Genomic DNA, 16,718 nt, shown 5'->3' on the forward strand with positions numbered 1-16,718 from the left:
CAACCACTAATGCTGAAGAAACTGAAGTTGAATGGTTCTATGATGACCTACAAACCTCCTAAAACTAACACCAAACAAAGATATCCTTTCCATCATAAGGGACTGGAATGCAAAAGTAGGAAGTCAAGATATACCTGGAGTAACAGGCAAGTTTGGCCTTGGAGTACAAAATGAAGTGGGGCAAAGTCTAATGGAGTTTTGCAAGATAACACTCTGGCCATAGGAAACACCCTTTTCCAACAACACAAGAGACGACTCTACACGTGGGTATCACCAGATGGTCAATACCAAAATCAGATTGATTATATTCTTTGCAGCCAAAGATGGAGAAGCTCTATACAGTCAGCAAAAACAAGACCAGGAGCTGACTGTGGCTCAGATCATGAACTCCTCATTGCCAAATTCAGACTGAAATTGAAGAAAGTAGTGAAAGCCACAGGCCCATTCAGGTATGACCTAAATCAAATCCCTTACAATTATACAGTGGAAGTGAGAAATAGATTCAAGGGATTAGGTCTGATAGACCAGGTTCCTGAAGAACTTAGGAGAGAGGTTCATGACATTGTACAGGAGGCAGTGATCAAGACCATCCCAAGAAAAAGAAATGCAAAAAGGCAAAATGGTTGTCTGAGGAGCCGTACAAATAGGTGAGAAAAGAAGAGAAGCTAAAAAGAGACAAAGGAGGAAAAGAAAGACATACCCATCTGAATGCAGAGTTCCAAAGAATAGCAAGGAGAGGTAAGAAAGCCATCCTTAGTGATCAATACAAAGAAATAGACGAAAACAATAGAATGGGAAAGACTAAAGATCTCTTCAAGAAAATTAAGGATACCAAGGGAATATTTCATGAAAAGATGGGCACAATAAAGGACATAAATGGTATGGACCTGACAGAAGCAGAAGATATTAAGAAAAGGTGGCAAGAATACACAGAAGAACTATACAAAAAAAAAAACAAAAAACAAATCTTAATGACCCAGATAACCACAATGGTGTGATTACTCACCTATACCCAGACATCCTGGAGTCTGAAGTCAAGTGGGCCTTAGGAAGCACCACTACAAGCAAAGCTAGTGGAGGTGATGGAATTCCAACTGAGCTATTTCAAATCCTAAGAGATGATGCTGTGAAAGTGCTGTAGTCAATATGCCAGCCAATTTGGAAAACTCAGCAGTGGCTACAGGACTGGAAAAGGTCAGTTTTCATTCCAATCCAAAGAAACGCAATGCCAAAGAATGCTCAAACTACGACACCATTGCACTCACCTCACACACTAGCAAAGTAATGCTCAAAATTCTCCAAGCCAAGCTTCAACAGTATGTGAACCGAGAACTTCCAGATGTTCAAGATGGATTTAGAAAAGGCAGCAAAAGCAGAGATCAAATTGCCAACATTTGTTGGATCATCGAAAAAGCAAGAGAGTTCTAGAAAAACATCTACTTCTGCTTTATTGTCTATGCCAAAGCCTTTGACTATGTGGATCACAACAAACTGGAAAATTCTTCAAGAGACGGGAATACCAAACCACCTTCCTTGCCTCCTGAGAAATCTTTATGCAGGTTAAGAAGCAACAGTTAGAACTGGACATGGAACAACAGACTGGTTCCAAATCAGGAAAGGACTATGTCAAGGCTGTATATTGTCACTCTGCTTATTTAACTTCTATGCAGAGTACATCATGCAAAATGCCGGCTGGATGAAGCACAGGCTGGAATCAAGATTGCTGGGAGAAATATCAATAACCTCAGATATGCAGATGACACCACCCTATGGCAGAAAGCAAAGAGGAACTAAAGAGCCTCTTGATGAAAGTGAAAGAGGAGAGTGAAAAAGCTGGCTTAAAGCTCAACATGCAAAAAACAAAGATCATGGCATCTGGTCCCATCTCTTCATGGTATAAGATGGGGAAACAATGGAAACAGTGAAAGACTTTATCTTCTTGGGCTCCAAAATCAGTGCAGATGGTGACTGCAGTCGTGAAATTAAAAGACGCTTGCTCCTTGGAAGAAAAGCTATGACCAACCTAGACAGCATATTAAAAAGCAGAGACATTTACTTTGCCAACATAGGTCTGTCTAGTCAAAGCCATGATTTTTCCAGTAGTCAAGAATGGATGTGAGAGTTGGACTATAAAGAAAGCTGAATGCCGAAGAATTGATGCTTTGAAGTGTGGTGTTGGAGAAGACTATTGTGAACCCTTGGACTTCAAGGAGATCCAACCAGTCCATCCTAAAGGAAATCAGTCCTGAGTATTCACTGGAAGGACTGATGCTGAAGCTGAAGCTCCAATACTTTGGCCACTTGATGCGAAGAACTGACTCATTTGAAAAGACCCTGAGGCTGGGAAAGATTGAAGGTGCAAAGAGAAGGGGATGACAGAAGATGAGATGGTTGGATGGCATCACTGACTCGATCGACATGTATTTGAGCAAGCTCCAGGAGTTGGTGTTGGACAGGAAAGCCTGGTGTGGTACAGTCCATGTGGTCGCAAAGAGTCAGACATGACTGAGCGACTGAACTGAACTGATACTAGTTATGAACAATCTGAAAATGAACTTCAAAAAATTTTATTCAATAGCACAAAAAAGTAACATTTAGTAAAATTTAATAAATATAGGAAGAAATGTAAAAAAATAATTGTTACTTGTACATTGAAAACTATAAATCATTGTTGAAAGAAATTAAAGAAGACCTCAATAAGTGGAAGTCCATGTCCATGGATTGGAAAACTCAATATTGTTGAACTGACAGTGCTTTCCAAATTCATTGAAAGGCTTAAGACGATCCTTATAAAAATTCTTACTCCAATTCCAGAATTTTTAAAACTTACCCTAAAAGTAATTTGGAAGTGCAATTCTTTTAGAATAGTCAAAAATTTTTGAAAAATAAAAAGTTGAAGTACTTATACTTTCTGTACTTCACAACTTACTACAGGCTACAGTAATCAAGATAGTGTAGGACTGGCATAAAAATAGTCATGTAGTCATAGTCATGACTATGACTATATTTATAGTCATAGTCATGACTATGACTATGATTTATTGATCATAGTCATGATCAATAAATCAAAAATATCAAGAGTCTAGAAATAAACATATTTGTGTTCAATTGACTTTTGGCACATATACATCCAAGGCAATTTAATGGGGTTAATAGTATTTTTTTTCAATAAATAGTGCGAGGACACTAGCTATCAAGAAAATTTACAAGGCATGCCAAAAGACACATACACAAAAATTGAAGAGATCAAGCAATCTTCAGAACCAGTCATAGAAGGGATGTTGGAATTATCATGCTGGGAATTTAAAACAACTGGATTAATATCCTAAGGGCTCTAATAATAAAATAGATATCATGTAAGAATTGCTGGGCAATGCAAGTGGAGAGACAGAAATCCTAAGAAAGAAAGAAACAAAATTAGTAGGTTGAGCATGGCTGAAGAAAGAATCTCTGCGCTAACTTATATATAAGGTTCCGAAAACCTTAACAGACATATCACCAAAGAAGATAGGCAGATGGCAAATAAGCATACAAAAATATGCTCTGCATCATACATCATCAGGTAATACAAATTAGAACAACAACGAGACAACAATACACATCAGTTAGAATGGCAAAAACCCACACCACCAGATGCTGGAAAGGAGGTAAAGCAACAGAAACTCTCATACATTGCTAGTGGGAATGCAAAATGGTACAGCCATCTTGGAAGACAGTTTGGCTGCTTCTTAAAAAACCAAACATACTCTTACCATAAAATCCAGCAATTGTGCTTCTTGATATTTACCAAATGGAGATGAAGACTTATGCCCCCCTACCGCTCCCCCCACAGCAATCCCCCCACCCTGCAAAAAACCCTGCACATGGATGTTCATCACAGTTTCATTCATAATTGCCAAAAACTTGGAAGCAACGAAGATGTCCTTCATTAGATGAATGAATAAATAAACTGTGGTGCATCAGATAATGAAATATTGTTCATTGCTAAAAAGAATTTGATATCAAGCCATGAAAAAGCATTAACAACATTAAATCCATAATTAATAAGTGAAAGATGAAATCTGAAAGAGGCTACACACTGATTCCAACTATCAGTTCAGTTCAGTTCAGTCTCTCAGTCGTGTCTGACTCTCTGCGACCCCATGAATCGCAGCACGCCAGGCCTCCCTGTCCATCACCAACTCCCGGAGTCTACCCAAACCCATGTCCATCGAGTCAGTGATGTCATCCAGCCATCTCATCCTCTGTCGTCCCCTTCTCCTCCCGCCCCCAATCCTACCCAGCATTAGGGTCTTTTCCAATGAGTCAACCCTTCGCATGAGGTGGCCAAAGTATTGGAGTTTCAGCTTCAACATCAGACCTTCCAATAAACACCCAGGATTGATCTCTTTTAGGATGGATTGATTGGATCTCCTTGCAGTCCAAGGGACTCTCAAGAGTCTTCTCCAACACCACAGTTCAAAAGCATCAATTCTTCGGGGCTCAGATTCCAACTATACGATTATGGAAAAGATGAAACTATGGACACAATAAGAAGACAGTATTTGCTAGGGATTCAGAGGAATAGCGTTGAATAGGCAAAGCACAGAGAATTTTCAGGGACGTGAAAATACTCTGGAGGAGATCATAATGGTAGATACATGTCATTATACATTTGCCTAAATACATTGAATGTATAATACCAAAAGTGAAACCTAATGTAAATGATGGGCTTTGGGTGATTATGATGAGTCAGTATAGGTTCATCAATGGTAACAAATGTACCAGTCTAGTGGAAGATGTTGATAACAGGGAGGCCGTGCATAAGGGGGATGGGCAGAGGCTATATAGGAAATCTCTGTACCTTCTCCTCAATTTTGCTGTTCACCAAAACTGTCTCTAAAATAAACTCTTAGAAAAAAAAGTCCTGAATGTGAATATTGTTTACTTTATTCTTTCATATAACATATACAAAGCCAACATGTTTTTATATCTTTGTGTGTTTGAATTGACTTCAACATTTTATTCTTGAACTTGGAAAGTATTGAAATATCTCTGAGAGGTTTTGTTTTGTTTTTTAATATGACAATTTTTGCCAGTGTCTCTTCCTCAGACATCTTCCTCATTTGTCAGTATCATTTTCCTCATTTATGTTGATAAATTCACCTTTACTAATTTCCCCTGGCAGCATACTTTGAGTCTCTTGTTAAGTGACTGTCAACATTCACATATGCAGCTGTTGTTCTTCTTTATCTTCACCTATATTGGACTTGAATTTCACTTTCAGTGTTAATACTTTTTATTTCTTCACTACACTTTCTTCTTTGTTGGCAAGGCTTTCTCTTGATTAGTCATTTTTCCAAGATGTCATTTGAGTTCATCACTGAAAGACAATGAGGCAATGCAACTATGTCCTTTGCTATGTGTGCATGAACCAACTAACAGATAATCAGTGACCAGTCAGTAACAGATTTTGAAAAATAGGAATATGATTGACCACTGATTATGAAGTGCATATGTTATTTGTGCAATAATTCATGGACTGAAGAGCTAACAGCTTTACTTTATGCAAATACTTACAGTTAATATGACATGGTAACAAAAGCTTGAGCTTGCTCTTGAGGGGACTGGTATTATTTTATATATATATGTATAATATATATATACATATATAACTATTATGTATATTACTATATTACACATACATGTATAAATATATAACTAAATAATCTTGGTTAATTGAAATTTGTGGAAAGCAAGGAGTTCATGTATAGAATTGTGCATGCATATAATTTGTTGAGTATGTGTGTGTTCTTTGGCATATGTGTTCTATTTTTGAGCTGCTAAAACTTTAAAATAGTATCCTTTTATATGTTTCTAAGGAGACCTGTTCCATTCATTTTCATTAAAGATAGTCTCCACAATGGTTTTGTGACTAGTCAATGGGGATTGTCAGTGATTTCGTATGTAGAAAAACTTTGTAATCTATTATTTTAAAAATATTATTATACAGTTTTGTTTCTAAATATCAGAGCCCTCAACATGAAATTTAGATTATGTTAATTTTTGTTGAAGAGATATTGAAAATATTTTTATTTTTGAAGTAAAATATTTTAAGCTAATGAAACAAGAAGGAAGTTTAAGAGTTTTGAATTTATTTTATACCATGTAGTTAACTTAATGGAGAAAATAGCCTTCATATATCCATTTAGTTTGAAGGTTTAAAACTATGGTACTGTGACATATGGTACTGTGATATCTTTTAAATTCAGTTAATTTTATTCATCTAAGAATTCTGAATTGTGATTTAGAGTACTTATGCAGCATAAACACTCCATTTGTATTTTAATTTCTTCAGAATTGTTCCCTTTGCTCATTTGAAAATCTAACCTTTTTCTTTATAGATAATTCAGTTTAATATGATAGCTACATATTAAGCTGTATAGTTATTTTAAATATTTCATTTTTATTTAAATAGTAACTACTCATAGCAAATTTACTAGGAGAAATTTTCTACACTTTTGTAAAATAACTAAAAATATTTCTAGACATATTCCCAGTGGTGGGATTGCTGGGCCATATGACAGTTCTATTTTCAGTTTTTTGAGGAACCTCCATACTGTTCTCCATAGTGACAGCATCAATTTACATTCCCACCAACAGTGCAAGAGGGTTTCATTTTCTCCACACCCTCTCCAGCATTTATTGTTTGTGTATTTTTTTGATGATGGCCAGGATGGGATTGGGGTGGAAGGGAGGAACAAAAGGTAGCCGATGTATGTATACATATAGCTAATTCACTATGTTGTACAACACTGTAAAGCAACTATACCCCAATTAAAAAAAAATACCAGTGTTTCACAAATAAAGGTGATCACCATGTGAAAAAAAATGCTTCTACATTTCTGTGTTTTTCTGCTCTAACACTATAAAAGTGCTTTCCCTTGCTATGTGTTCTCATAGTTACCATAGACTCTATCTATTATTCGTTTACTCCATACAGATGAGCTGATTATATAGTATTTTAGAAGGTGATACAGATACATGTGGCAAAGAAAAATTTAAAGCAATTAAAACAACAGAGTGCTCAAGGTCCAGAGTAGTACAGGTAATGAACAATGTCGCTGCCTGGAGGAAGAGTATTTCACACAGAGGGTAAGATCCGGAGGTGGAAACATGCTTAGTATGTTGATGTAACAGAGGAGTCTAGAGATGGTGGAGCAGAGCTGTGACATGGTGAGTACTAGGAGATAAGGTAAGAGAGTAACAAAGGATCGGTTATTATAAAATCTTACAGACCACTGTAAGAACTTTGATTTCTACCCTGAGAGAACTGAGGAGCCATTGGAGGACTTGCAGAGGGGATCAGTGATCTGACTCATTACAGGATCACTTTGATAGTTGCATTGAGAAAGGGAAACAGAGCAGGGATAGAGAAAACTGTTCAGTTCAGTTCAGTCGCTTAGTCGTGTCCAAACTCTTTGCAACCCCATGGACTGCAGCACGCCAGACTCCCCTGTTCATCACCAACTCCCAGAGCTTGCTCAAACTCATGTCCATCAAGTCGATGATGCCATCCAACCATCTCATCCTCTGAGAAAACTGTTAGGTGAGAAGCAATGTTGACTTGGACTAGGGAGGCAACAGGGGGCTTCCCTGGTGGCTCAGATGGTAAAGCGTCTGTCTGCAATGCTGGAGACCTGGGTTCAATCCCTGGGTCGGGAAGATCCCCTGGAGAAGGAAATGGCAACCGACTCCAGTACTCTTGCCTGGAAAATCCCATGGACGGAGGAGCCTGGTAGGCTCCATGGGGTCGCGAAGAGTCGGACACGACTGAGCGACTTCACTTTCACTTTTCACTTTTGTTCATTGGAGAAGGAAATGGCAACCCACTCCAGTATTCTTGCCTGGAGAATCCCAGGGAAGGAGGAGCCTGGTGGGCTGCCGTCTATGGGGTCGCACAGAGTCGGACACTACTGAAGCGACTTAGCAGCAGCAGCAGCAGCATTCTCAGAGCAATGAAGCATAGGGAAGTAGGACAATCCCTCATCCTGGGCATATGGTTTAGAGCTGAGCCCCATGGAGAGAGAGTTGCAAGTAGAAGATGAAGGAACACTGGTCATTAAGAAATTGTTAGTGGAGCAAAGCTTAGGGACAAGATAATTTCTCTGAATTCTATATGGAACACAAATAGAAATCACAAAAATATCAGGCAGAGGGCAGTTTGTAATTTAAGACTTTTGCAGGTTTGGCTGCAATATGCCCAAAACAGTGACCAGGAAAGGGCATGGCTTATTCCGACACACTATTACACTATTATGCTCTGTACCGAAGTGTTGACATTGCTTTTTCTTTTTTGTCTCTCTGTCTCTCTGGCCAGGGCGGAGTAGGGAGAATGGAAATGCTAAAGAAGACTACTGATAAACTGTTATCAGACCTTTCTAGGGATTCTTTGAAATAACTGGAGACTAGTTGTTTTTGAAATAACTAGCAAGAAATGGTTTATAAGTAAAGGTTATGGACTAAAAAGTGTTGGATATGTTAATGTTAGCACATTTATATATATGTGCCTAGAGACTTGATAGAATTGATGTTATATTCAAATGTAATTTCTAATTTTCTAAGTAAAATTTGATTTTTAGACGCTTCCTCATTTATTTGCTCATTTCTTTTTGTTGGGGGTTTTAGCTGTTATCAGTTCTTTGAATTTTGATTTGAAAAATAGTTTTGAACCTTTTGGAAAATTGCACCCCTGAGAGACTTTTGACAATACATATCCAACTACTGCTGCTGCTGCTGCTAAGTCGCTTCAGTCGTGTCCGACTGTGCGACCCCATAGACGGCAGCCCACCAGGCTCCCCCGTCCCTGGGATTCTCCAGGCAAGAATACTGGAGTGGGTTGCCATTTCCTTCTCCAACGCATGAAAGTGAAAAGTGAAAGTGAAATCGCTCAGTTGTGTCCGACTCTTAGCGACCCTATGGACTACAGCCTACAAGGCTCCTCTGTCCATGGGATTTTCCAGGCAAGAGTACTGGAGTAGGTTGCCATTGCCTTCTCCTAGATTAAATCATATAAAATAATGACACTTTAAGCTATAAAAATTGGCAGTTACATATGGTTCAATCTAAAAGCATGTGTAAAAATGTCATATTTACTACAAGCATAGCAATATCTGTAAATTTTAATGGAAAAAGGTTGTATCTCATCACCTTAATTTTTATTTGATTACTTTTATGATTATTTTATTCAGTAGTTTGGATTGAGTGCTTACCATGTGCCAGCTAGTATGATAGACATAAGGATACAATAGGGGCTAAGCACAGAATAAATAAATTTTAATAACCCTGTATAGTAAATTTAAAATGACACAATAGTGTGATGCTATTTTATTAAGTTTAGTAATTAAAAATGTATCTTTATTTATGCATATGTATAATGTACTATGCATGAGTTGTTTATATATATGTATATATTGATATACATATGTATAAAATACATACATGTGAGATAAATATATCACGAAAAATGAGAGGAGAGTTAAAATGTGAACGTCAAGATCATAGATTGGCTATATTTGGGGTGTAGGACAATTATGGGTAAATTTAACTTTCTAATATTTATATGTTTAATTTTTTCACTATGCCTGTATGCTCTTTATAATTAATCAGGGGAAAATACGTTTAAATAAAAGATTGGTATGGAGGATGGATCAGGATCAGAGATTGGGGACTGGAATGAGAATGATTTACAGAACTTTTGTCATATGTTACAACTTTGAATTATCTGATTCTTAAGCTATATCCAAAGTTCAGGTAAAAAGATACTTTTGGAGGAAATGCATTTTATCCTTTCTGGCAGTTTTTTCAATTCAACAAATCAGGCCGTCTGGAAACTGTAATCAGATAGAGGTTTTACAACTTCATTCACTGAGTTTGCTTTGGCAGATGCCTGGGCTTCCCAGGTGGCTCAGTGGTAAAGAATGGTGTTGAATCCACCTGCCAGTGCAGGAGATTTGGGTTCATTCCCTGGGTCAGGAAGATCACCTGAGGGAGGAAATGGCAACCCATTCCAATATTCTTGCCTGGAGAATCCCGTGGACAGAGGAGCCTGGAGGGCTACGGTCCATAGGATCGCAGAGTCGGACAGGACTGAACAACTGAGCACGAGAGAAGGTAGAGGAGAATGAAGAGATTGGCTCAGGCACTAGAATGAACGACTGATAAAGGCATTTAAAAAAATTTACTGAAGTGTTTATAGCCATAACATTTAAAGCAATGGTAAAATTTACCACAGTACATTTAGATAATCTGTTATCAGATTGAGGCCTCATGATTTATGATTGTATATTTTCATCTGTCCATAATAAATTTCAAAAAAATCAAGGTTCTATGAATATTTTGCATAACATTTAGCTCTATGAAAAGCAACTTTTAAAAAGTATAGCATGCAGGTAAAACTTTAATTTATTTGGATAAAACAGAAATTATTTCAGTTAGATTAAATATTTATTTTCATAATTATTTATGTTAGGTGTCCCTGGGTTTGAAGAATATAAAGAATTTTTTGCTGTGTTTGTTAAGGCTTTTGGACTATTAAATAAAACACATTAAATTACTTCCTTAAGGTTTCCAGGTAAAAGACAGTGACTGTCACTTAAAAAAGTCTTTAAATATTTTAATTAATACTGGACTCTATGCCCTGAAATTGTCCTTTACTGTATATTAATAAGGGTTTCCCTCATAGCTCAGTTGGTAAAGAATCTGCCTGCAAAGCAGGAGACCTGGGTTCAATCCCTGGGTCAGGAAGATCCCCTGAAGAAGGAAATGGCAACCCACTCCAATATTCTTGCCTGGAGAATCCCATGGACAGAGGAGCCTAGCAGGCTACAGTCCATGGGGTCGCAAGAGTCGGACACGACTTAGCGACTAAACTACATATATTAATAAACTTTCCTAGAGTTTCTAACTTAAAAATGTGCTTATAAAATGGAAGAACATATTTTCTAATATCCGTATATATCAAGTGGTATATACCATATACTTAAAAAGATAATATTTCTATTATATTAACCATTCTATTAATAATTTTCTAACATCTGCTTTCTCAATTAAAACATAGGTAAATATACGTGAGATGTTTTATATATACATGTAAAATATATAACATAGACAAGTGCTAAATTTTAATATTAACCTGCAGTTGTCGCAACTACTTAGGAGTCATAAGAAAGTGTAGAGGTTAAGAACAGTAGGGGTCCTGGAGTGGACTGTAGTGGTTTGCAGCGTTACTGCGTGATCCTGTGAGAGCTGAACATCTTTCAGATAAATGTGTTCAAATGTTACATTTCAAAATGGCAAATTTGGGAAGGATAGTGGAGAGAAACAGTGACTCTTCATTGGCACTAATTCCACTGTGTGTGTGTGTGTGTGTGTGTGTGTGTGTGTGTATGGTGAAGTAGCCTTATAGGCAAGAAAGAACTGTGTAGAACTTAAAGATGATGTTTTGGTCTATAGAACATATATAAGATTTGCAAGAATTTCTAACAAAGCAAATGGATAGGATGTTTCAGGATAAGATCAGAACCTGTGAACTCACATTCAAATCTTTAGTAGAATTATTAATTACGTTAAAAATGTGAAGTTAGAAATCAAGCAATTATTCCAGTGCAGAATGAGTACAAAACACTTAAAGGAAAACACAGTGTTTTTATTCAAAATGTGTGACTGTTGGTTTGAGGTTTTCCATGTGTAAACTACAAGTGTTCATTAGAGAGGATCTGCAACCCTTTTCAGGTCTAAGATTTCTGAGGTCAGAGGAGGTTGTAAGCATTTTGCTACAGCTGAAGCAAAGCCATAAGTGCCTGGGTCAAAGCTGAAGTAGTTTTAAACCTCAGAAGATCTTTTTGGTTTTAGGCAGAGGGACACAAGGGCTTCCCAGGTGGCACTAGTGGTAAAGAATCCATCTGCTAACGCAGGAGACACAGAGATGCAGGTTGGATCCCTGGGTTGGGAATATCCCCTGGAGTAGGAAATGGAAGCCCACTCCAGTATTCTTGCCTGGAAAATCCCATGGACAGAGGAGCTTTCAGGCTACAGTCCATGGGGTCACAAAGAGTCAGACATGACTCAGCACACACACATGGAGAAGGACACAGTGAATTCAATACATTTTTCATTTCGGCTGGGAAGACACAATTCAGTTTATATTAAACGGGAATAGAGGGGATTCCCAGGTAGCACTAGTGGTAAAGAACCCACCTGCCAATGCAGGAGACATAAGAGACATGGGTTCAATCCCTGGGTTGGGAAGATCCCCTGGAGGAGGGCATGGCACCCCACTCCAGTTTTCTTGCCTGGAGAATCCCATGGACAGAGGAGCCTGGTGGGCTACAGTCCATAGGGTCACAAAGAGTCGAACATGACTGAAGCAAATTAGCACAACGCAGCACATGGGAAATTATACTCAAGGTCTTGTAATAACCTATAATGGAATGTAATCTAAGAAAACAATGGGAATAGAAAACACTCACAATTCAATAAGCCAAGTGTTACTATCACAGTCTAAATGACGTAATCCTTTATCAATTAAGACCTAAGTAGGGCTTAATTTTCTAATTTTGTGGTTATTTCAATAAAGCATTAATTATATTGGGAACTAAAATTTCTTAAAGCATATACTGTTAACCATTGTATATGGGACAGGGTGTCCATACAACCATAACCAAAGGCACCGTCATTCACCTGAACTTTCTAGGAGGGGTCGACCTTGCCAACTTGAATCAATAAAATGACTGCAAATACCACAGGACTAGTATATTCAGTTCGTGTTTGGTAAGACACCAATGCAGATAGATTCTGTTGACTGGTAAACTTTTGAAAATTCTAATAACTGTTATATTTGCATACCCTCAGGTTTGTAAAAATTATCTCTGTAATTTTTTTATCAACTACGTGCTCAAATGAAAGCAATTTTTAAATTAATGATTCTGAAAAGATTTTCAATATCTGAACTGAGTGTGCCTCAGATTTTGTTGCAAATTGTATAATCCTAAATTTTGAGTAGTTTTGGTAATGAATAATGTTTTCTAGTAAGGAAATAGTGAAGTATAAGTAGTAAAGCATTCATTGATTTCAAGCCAGTGAATGTGATGAAATAGCATTACATTTTCAATTAGAATAACTTCAATGTTATTTCAGATTTTGCATAAATATTGGCAGAAAGTAACTGGGAAAATGACCTTTTTTTCCCCTCACATACTTGAAACACTAATTTTTTTTTTCCCTCACAGACTTCACACACTAAATTTTCATCAAATTTCATAATGTATCGTTAACATTTTAAGAATATTGTGAGAATCCTATAACCTGATATGCTAATGCCTTTCCTCCAGATTATAGCAAAGAATAAATCAAACCATAACAAAACTAAAGACAGATGCTCAAACCAAAGAAACATTCCTTTCTATCTCAGTGGAGCAAGATTAGAGGTGGTTTCACTTGTTTTCCAACTTGGAACTGACTTTGTTTCTTCTCTGTACTCACTTTTGTGCCTACAAAAATGAAGGAGTGAGATACTTGAAAACTAGAGACAGAGGGGAAAAGAAGACTGGCAGTTTTAGAGGATTTAAAAAATGTGGTTTTGTGCTTACATATCCTAGTCAGTGGTGACTAACCACTGCTCCTTCAATTTAACCCCACAGGCCCGGCATTTGAAAATTGTTTCTAAAGCTTTATGCCTTCAATCCCTTCAATTTTAAAACAATAAACACAGAGGATGGACTGATGGGAAAAAGTAGGTTTTTTTTTCTTATTTTTTCTCATAATGGTGACTTAATGTAGTAAGAATTAATATTAAGCTCCATTTTATTTTCAAATAAGTTTGTTAATATAGAAAAAAGTATTCTTTCCTTTTCATGGATGAGAACACTGGTACTTGAAATTAAAGTCACTTCACCTCCCCCACCTCCATCAACCCCATGCAAACTGCCAACCACAAAATGGAGACTAAAACCTACTGGTGTGGTTCATTTTTAGCATAATATTGAATTAAAGTGTAACCATCAGTAACAGGGCTTCCCTGATAGCTCAGTTGGTGAAGAATCTGCCTGCAATGCAGGAGACCCCGGTTCAATTCCTGGGTGGGGAAGATCTGCTGGAGAGGGGATAGGCTACCCACTCCAGTATTCTTGGGTTTCCCTTGTGGCTCAGCTGGTAAAGAATCTGCCTGCAATGCAGGAGACCTGGGTTCAATCCCTGGACTGGGAAGATCCCCTGGATAAGGGAAAGGCTACCCACTCCAGTATTCTGGCCTGGAGAATTCCATTGACTGTATAGTCCGTGGGGTCTCTAAGAGTCGGACCAATTAAGTGACTTTCACTTTCACTTTCATTAGTAACAGGTAGATATTTACCATTGTCTTAACACAGTTTGCATTGTCTATAATATTCAATATGAGGAAGCAAACACACACTGAAATTTCATAAACTGGATTATGAGAACAAATGTTGGCTGTATCTCCAGCTTCTTATAATTGCTTAAGAATCTGGGGATTCCCAATGTAGATGGAGGAACATTCTAAAAGATTATCTTTAAACAGTTATCAAGTGGCATGCCTCATTTCCTAACCACTTAGTCTTTGGGCTTTTTCTTGCCTATCATCTGAATGAGTCAGATACCATCTTCCAGGCACAGGGTTTACCTAGCTCATAGTCTCCACAGATTACTGGAAGTGAACGCTAACCTGAAGAACTGGAGAAACTGCTGGCTGATAGCAATCATTTGGAGGGAGGTTGTTGCCTCTGATGGATCCTCCATAACTGGGAGACCAAACCAGTGCTGGCCTTGGGGAAAGGATCAGGTACAGGATGGATGGCACTAAGAAGCAGCAAACCAGAGAGAGGAGGTGGATAACATTCATTTTTCTGACAGAATAGTGACTGACAGGAGGAAGCCCCAAAAGTACAATTTATAGATAACATAGTTTTTGTGGCAGTTGTTTGAAGCCATTTGAGAAAATGTACTAGTGTTAAGTGTTTCTAGTTGAGTTTGTCCTACCTGGAATGACAGGTTTTCCCATCTCTTTCATTCACCTTCTTCATTCCCTCTAGATGACCTCAATGGGGATTAGGGGTTTAGGGTGGGATGGGGAGACCATAGAAATAGAACAAGTTCAGCCATTGATGGGCCCTTTTGTAAATGGGTTCATCATCATCAGGGTTAGTCACTCAGTCGCGTCCGACTCTGTGACCCCATGGACTGTAGCCCTCCAGGCTCCTCTGTCCATGGAATTTTCCAGGCAAGAATATTGAAATGGGTTGCCATTTCCTTCTTCTGGGGATCTTCCCAACCCAGGAATCGAACCCGAGTCTTCTGCATTGCAGGCAGATTATTTATTTTCTGAGCCACCAGAGTTAGTGACCTCCTTTAAGAACTTTCACCTAGTCCCTTTCATTTAATCAGATCCGTTTTGTCACCATTTCCTTTTAACCTTATCCCACTGCCCAGCTTCTCTGTCAGCCTCCTCCTCCTCCTTCCTCCCAGTGTTCTCCTCACCTGTCCACCGAAATGGCTGTCATAGAGTAGATGCTGGCGAACACCGCTGTGATAGGAAAGAAGTTCTGGAAGCGACAGTAGTTGGCCCCGAAGTACCACTCGCTGTGTAGCGCATAGATGAAGTTGACCAATGTGTTGAAGGCGGCCATGGAGGCGTCGGAGAAAGCCAAGTTCACGAGGAAGTAGTTGGTGACGGTTCTCATGCGCTTGTGCGCCAGGATGATCCAGATGACTATGAGATTCCCGAAGACGGCCACGGCCACCACCACGCCGTAGGCGAGGGACCAGAGCGCGATGCGCCAGGACGGCTGCACGAACTGGTTGGTGATGTTGGACCGGGACTGCGAAGGCGCGGGGGAGGCCGCCGCCAGACCCAGCGGGGAGAAGGAAGCGGAAAGATTGCCGGCTTGGACGAGCAGTTGCAGCCACTCAGTCTCAGCCTCTCCCGCGGCTGCCCCAGTCTCGAGCGCGGCACTAAGGTTCCCGGTGTCCGCGCCGGCCGTTCCCCAGTCCGTCCAGTTCTCGGCTACGGGGAGCGAGGCCATAGCGATGGGTGTGCAACCTGAATTCCCCTCGCTCACCCACCGTCAGCCCGGCCCGTCTCCCGCGAAGTTCTTCTCTGCCTCCCAGTCGCTTCGCTGCTGAGCGGACCTCAGCCCCGCCCCGACTCGAGATGGAGAAGGTACCACAGCCCTTGCTGGTTAAGGGATGCTTTGACCCTGCAGGTGATGGGGAGAAAGGAGGCGCTTTCTCCAAAAGCGACTTTGAGAATCTATCGGGCAGGAAGGATGAAACAGTCTGAAAAAGTGATGTTAGGGACTGGCGCCAGCGGAGATCCTCCGGGATCACTCCTGCGGGAGTTCCCCGGGCACCAGCTGAAGCGCTGGGGCTCAGGAGCCGCTGCGAGCTTTATAGTCGCTTACAGTGCTCTGCTTCGGTGACGTTGTGGGGGCCGCAGAGCTGACAACCCCTTCTTGGAATACGACTGCGCTCCTTTCCTCCACCCCCGCCCTCTGGGTTTCATTCATTCGCTACTCGCTGGAGCTTGGAGGTTGACAGGCTCAAGGAAGGGCTGCACTTTCTCATATGTAATTAAAATCTTGACAAGATTGTTTTTCGTCTTTTAACTTCAAGATATTTGGCTGAGGTCCACTGGCTTTTGGAATTTTACTCGAATTTCTGCTTGT

General features: G+C 39.4%; 1 protein-coding gene across 1 annotated transcript in view; it reads right to left on the minus strand.

Annotated features, from left to right (window-relative positions):
• The window catches only part of TACR3 (tachykinin receptor 3), a 64,690-nt gene extending 48,614 nt beyond the window's left edge, over positions 1–16,076 (minus strand). Inside the window, exon 1 of the mRNA XM_081551307.1 lies at positions 15,532–16,076. Within this exon, the coding sequence (XP_081407433.1) occupies positions 15,532–16,076 (545 nt within the window). The remainder of the gene's footprint in view (positions 1–15,531) is intronic.
• Positions 16,077–16,718: the final 642 nt, after the last annotated feature.

Source organism: Giraffa tippelskirchi, chromosome 1 (genome assembly GCF_054371585.1).
Source record: "Giraffa tippelskirchi isolate mGirTip1 chromosome 1, T2T-mGirTip1v1.2.pri, whole genome shotgun sequence".
Taxonomy (NCBI): domain Eukaryota; kingdom Metazoa; phylum Chordata; class Mammalia; order Artiodactyla; family Giraffidae; genus Giraffa; species Giraffa tippelskirchi.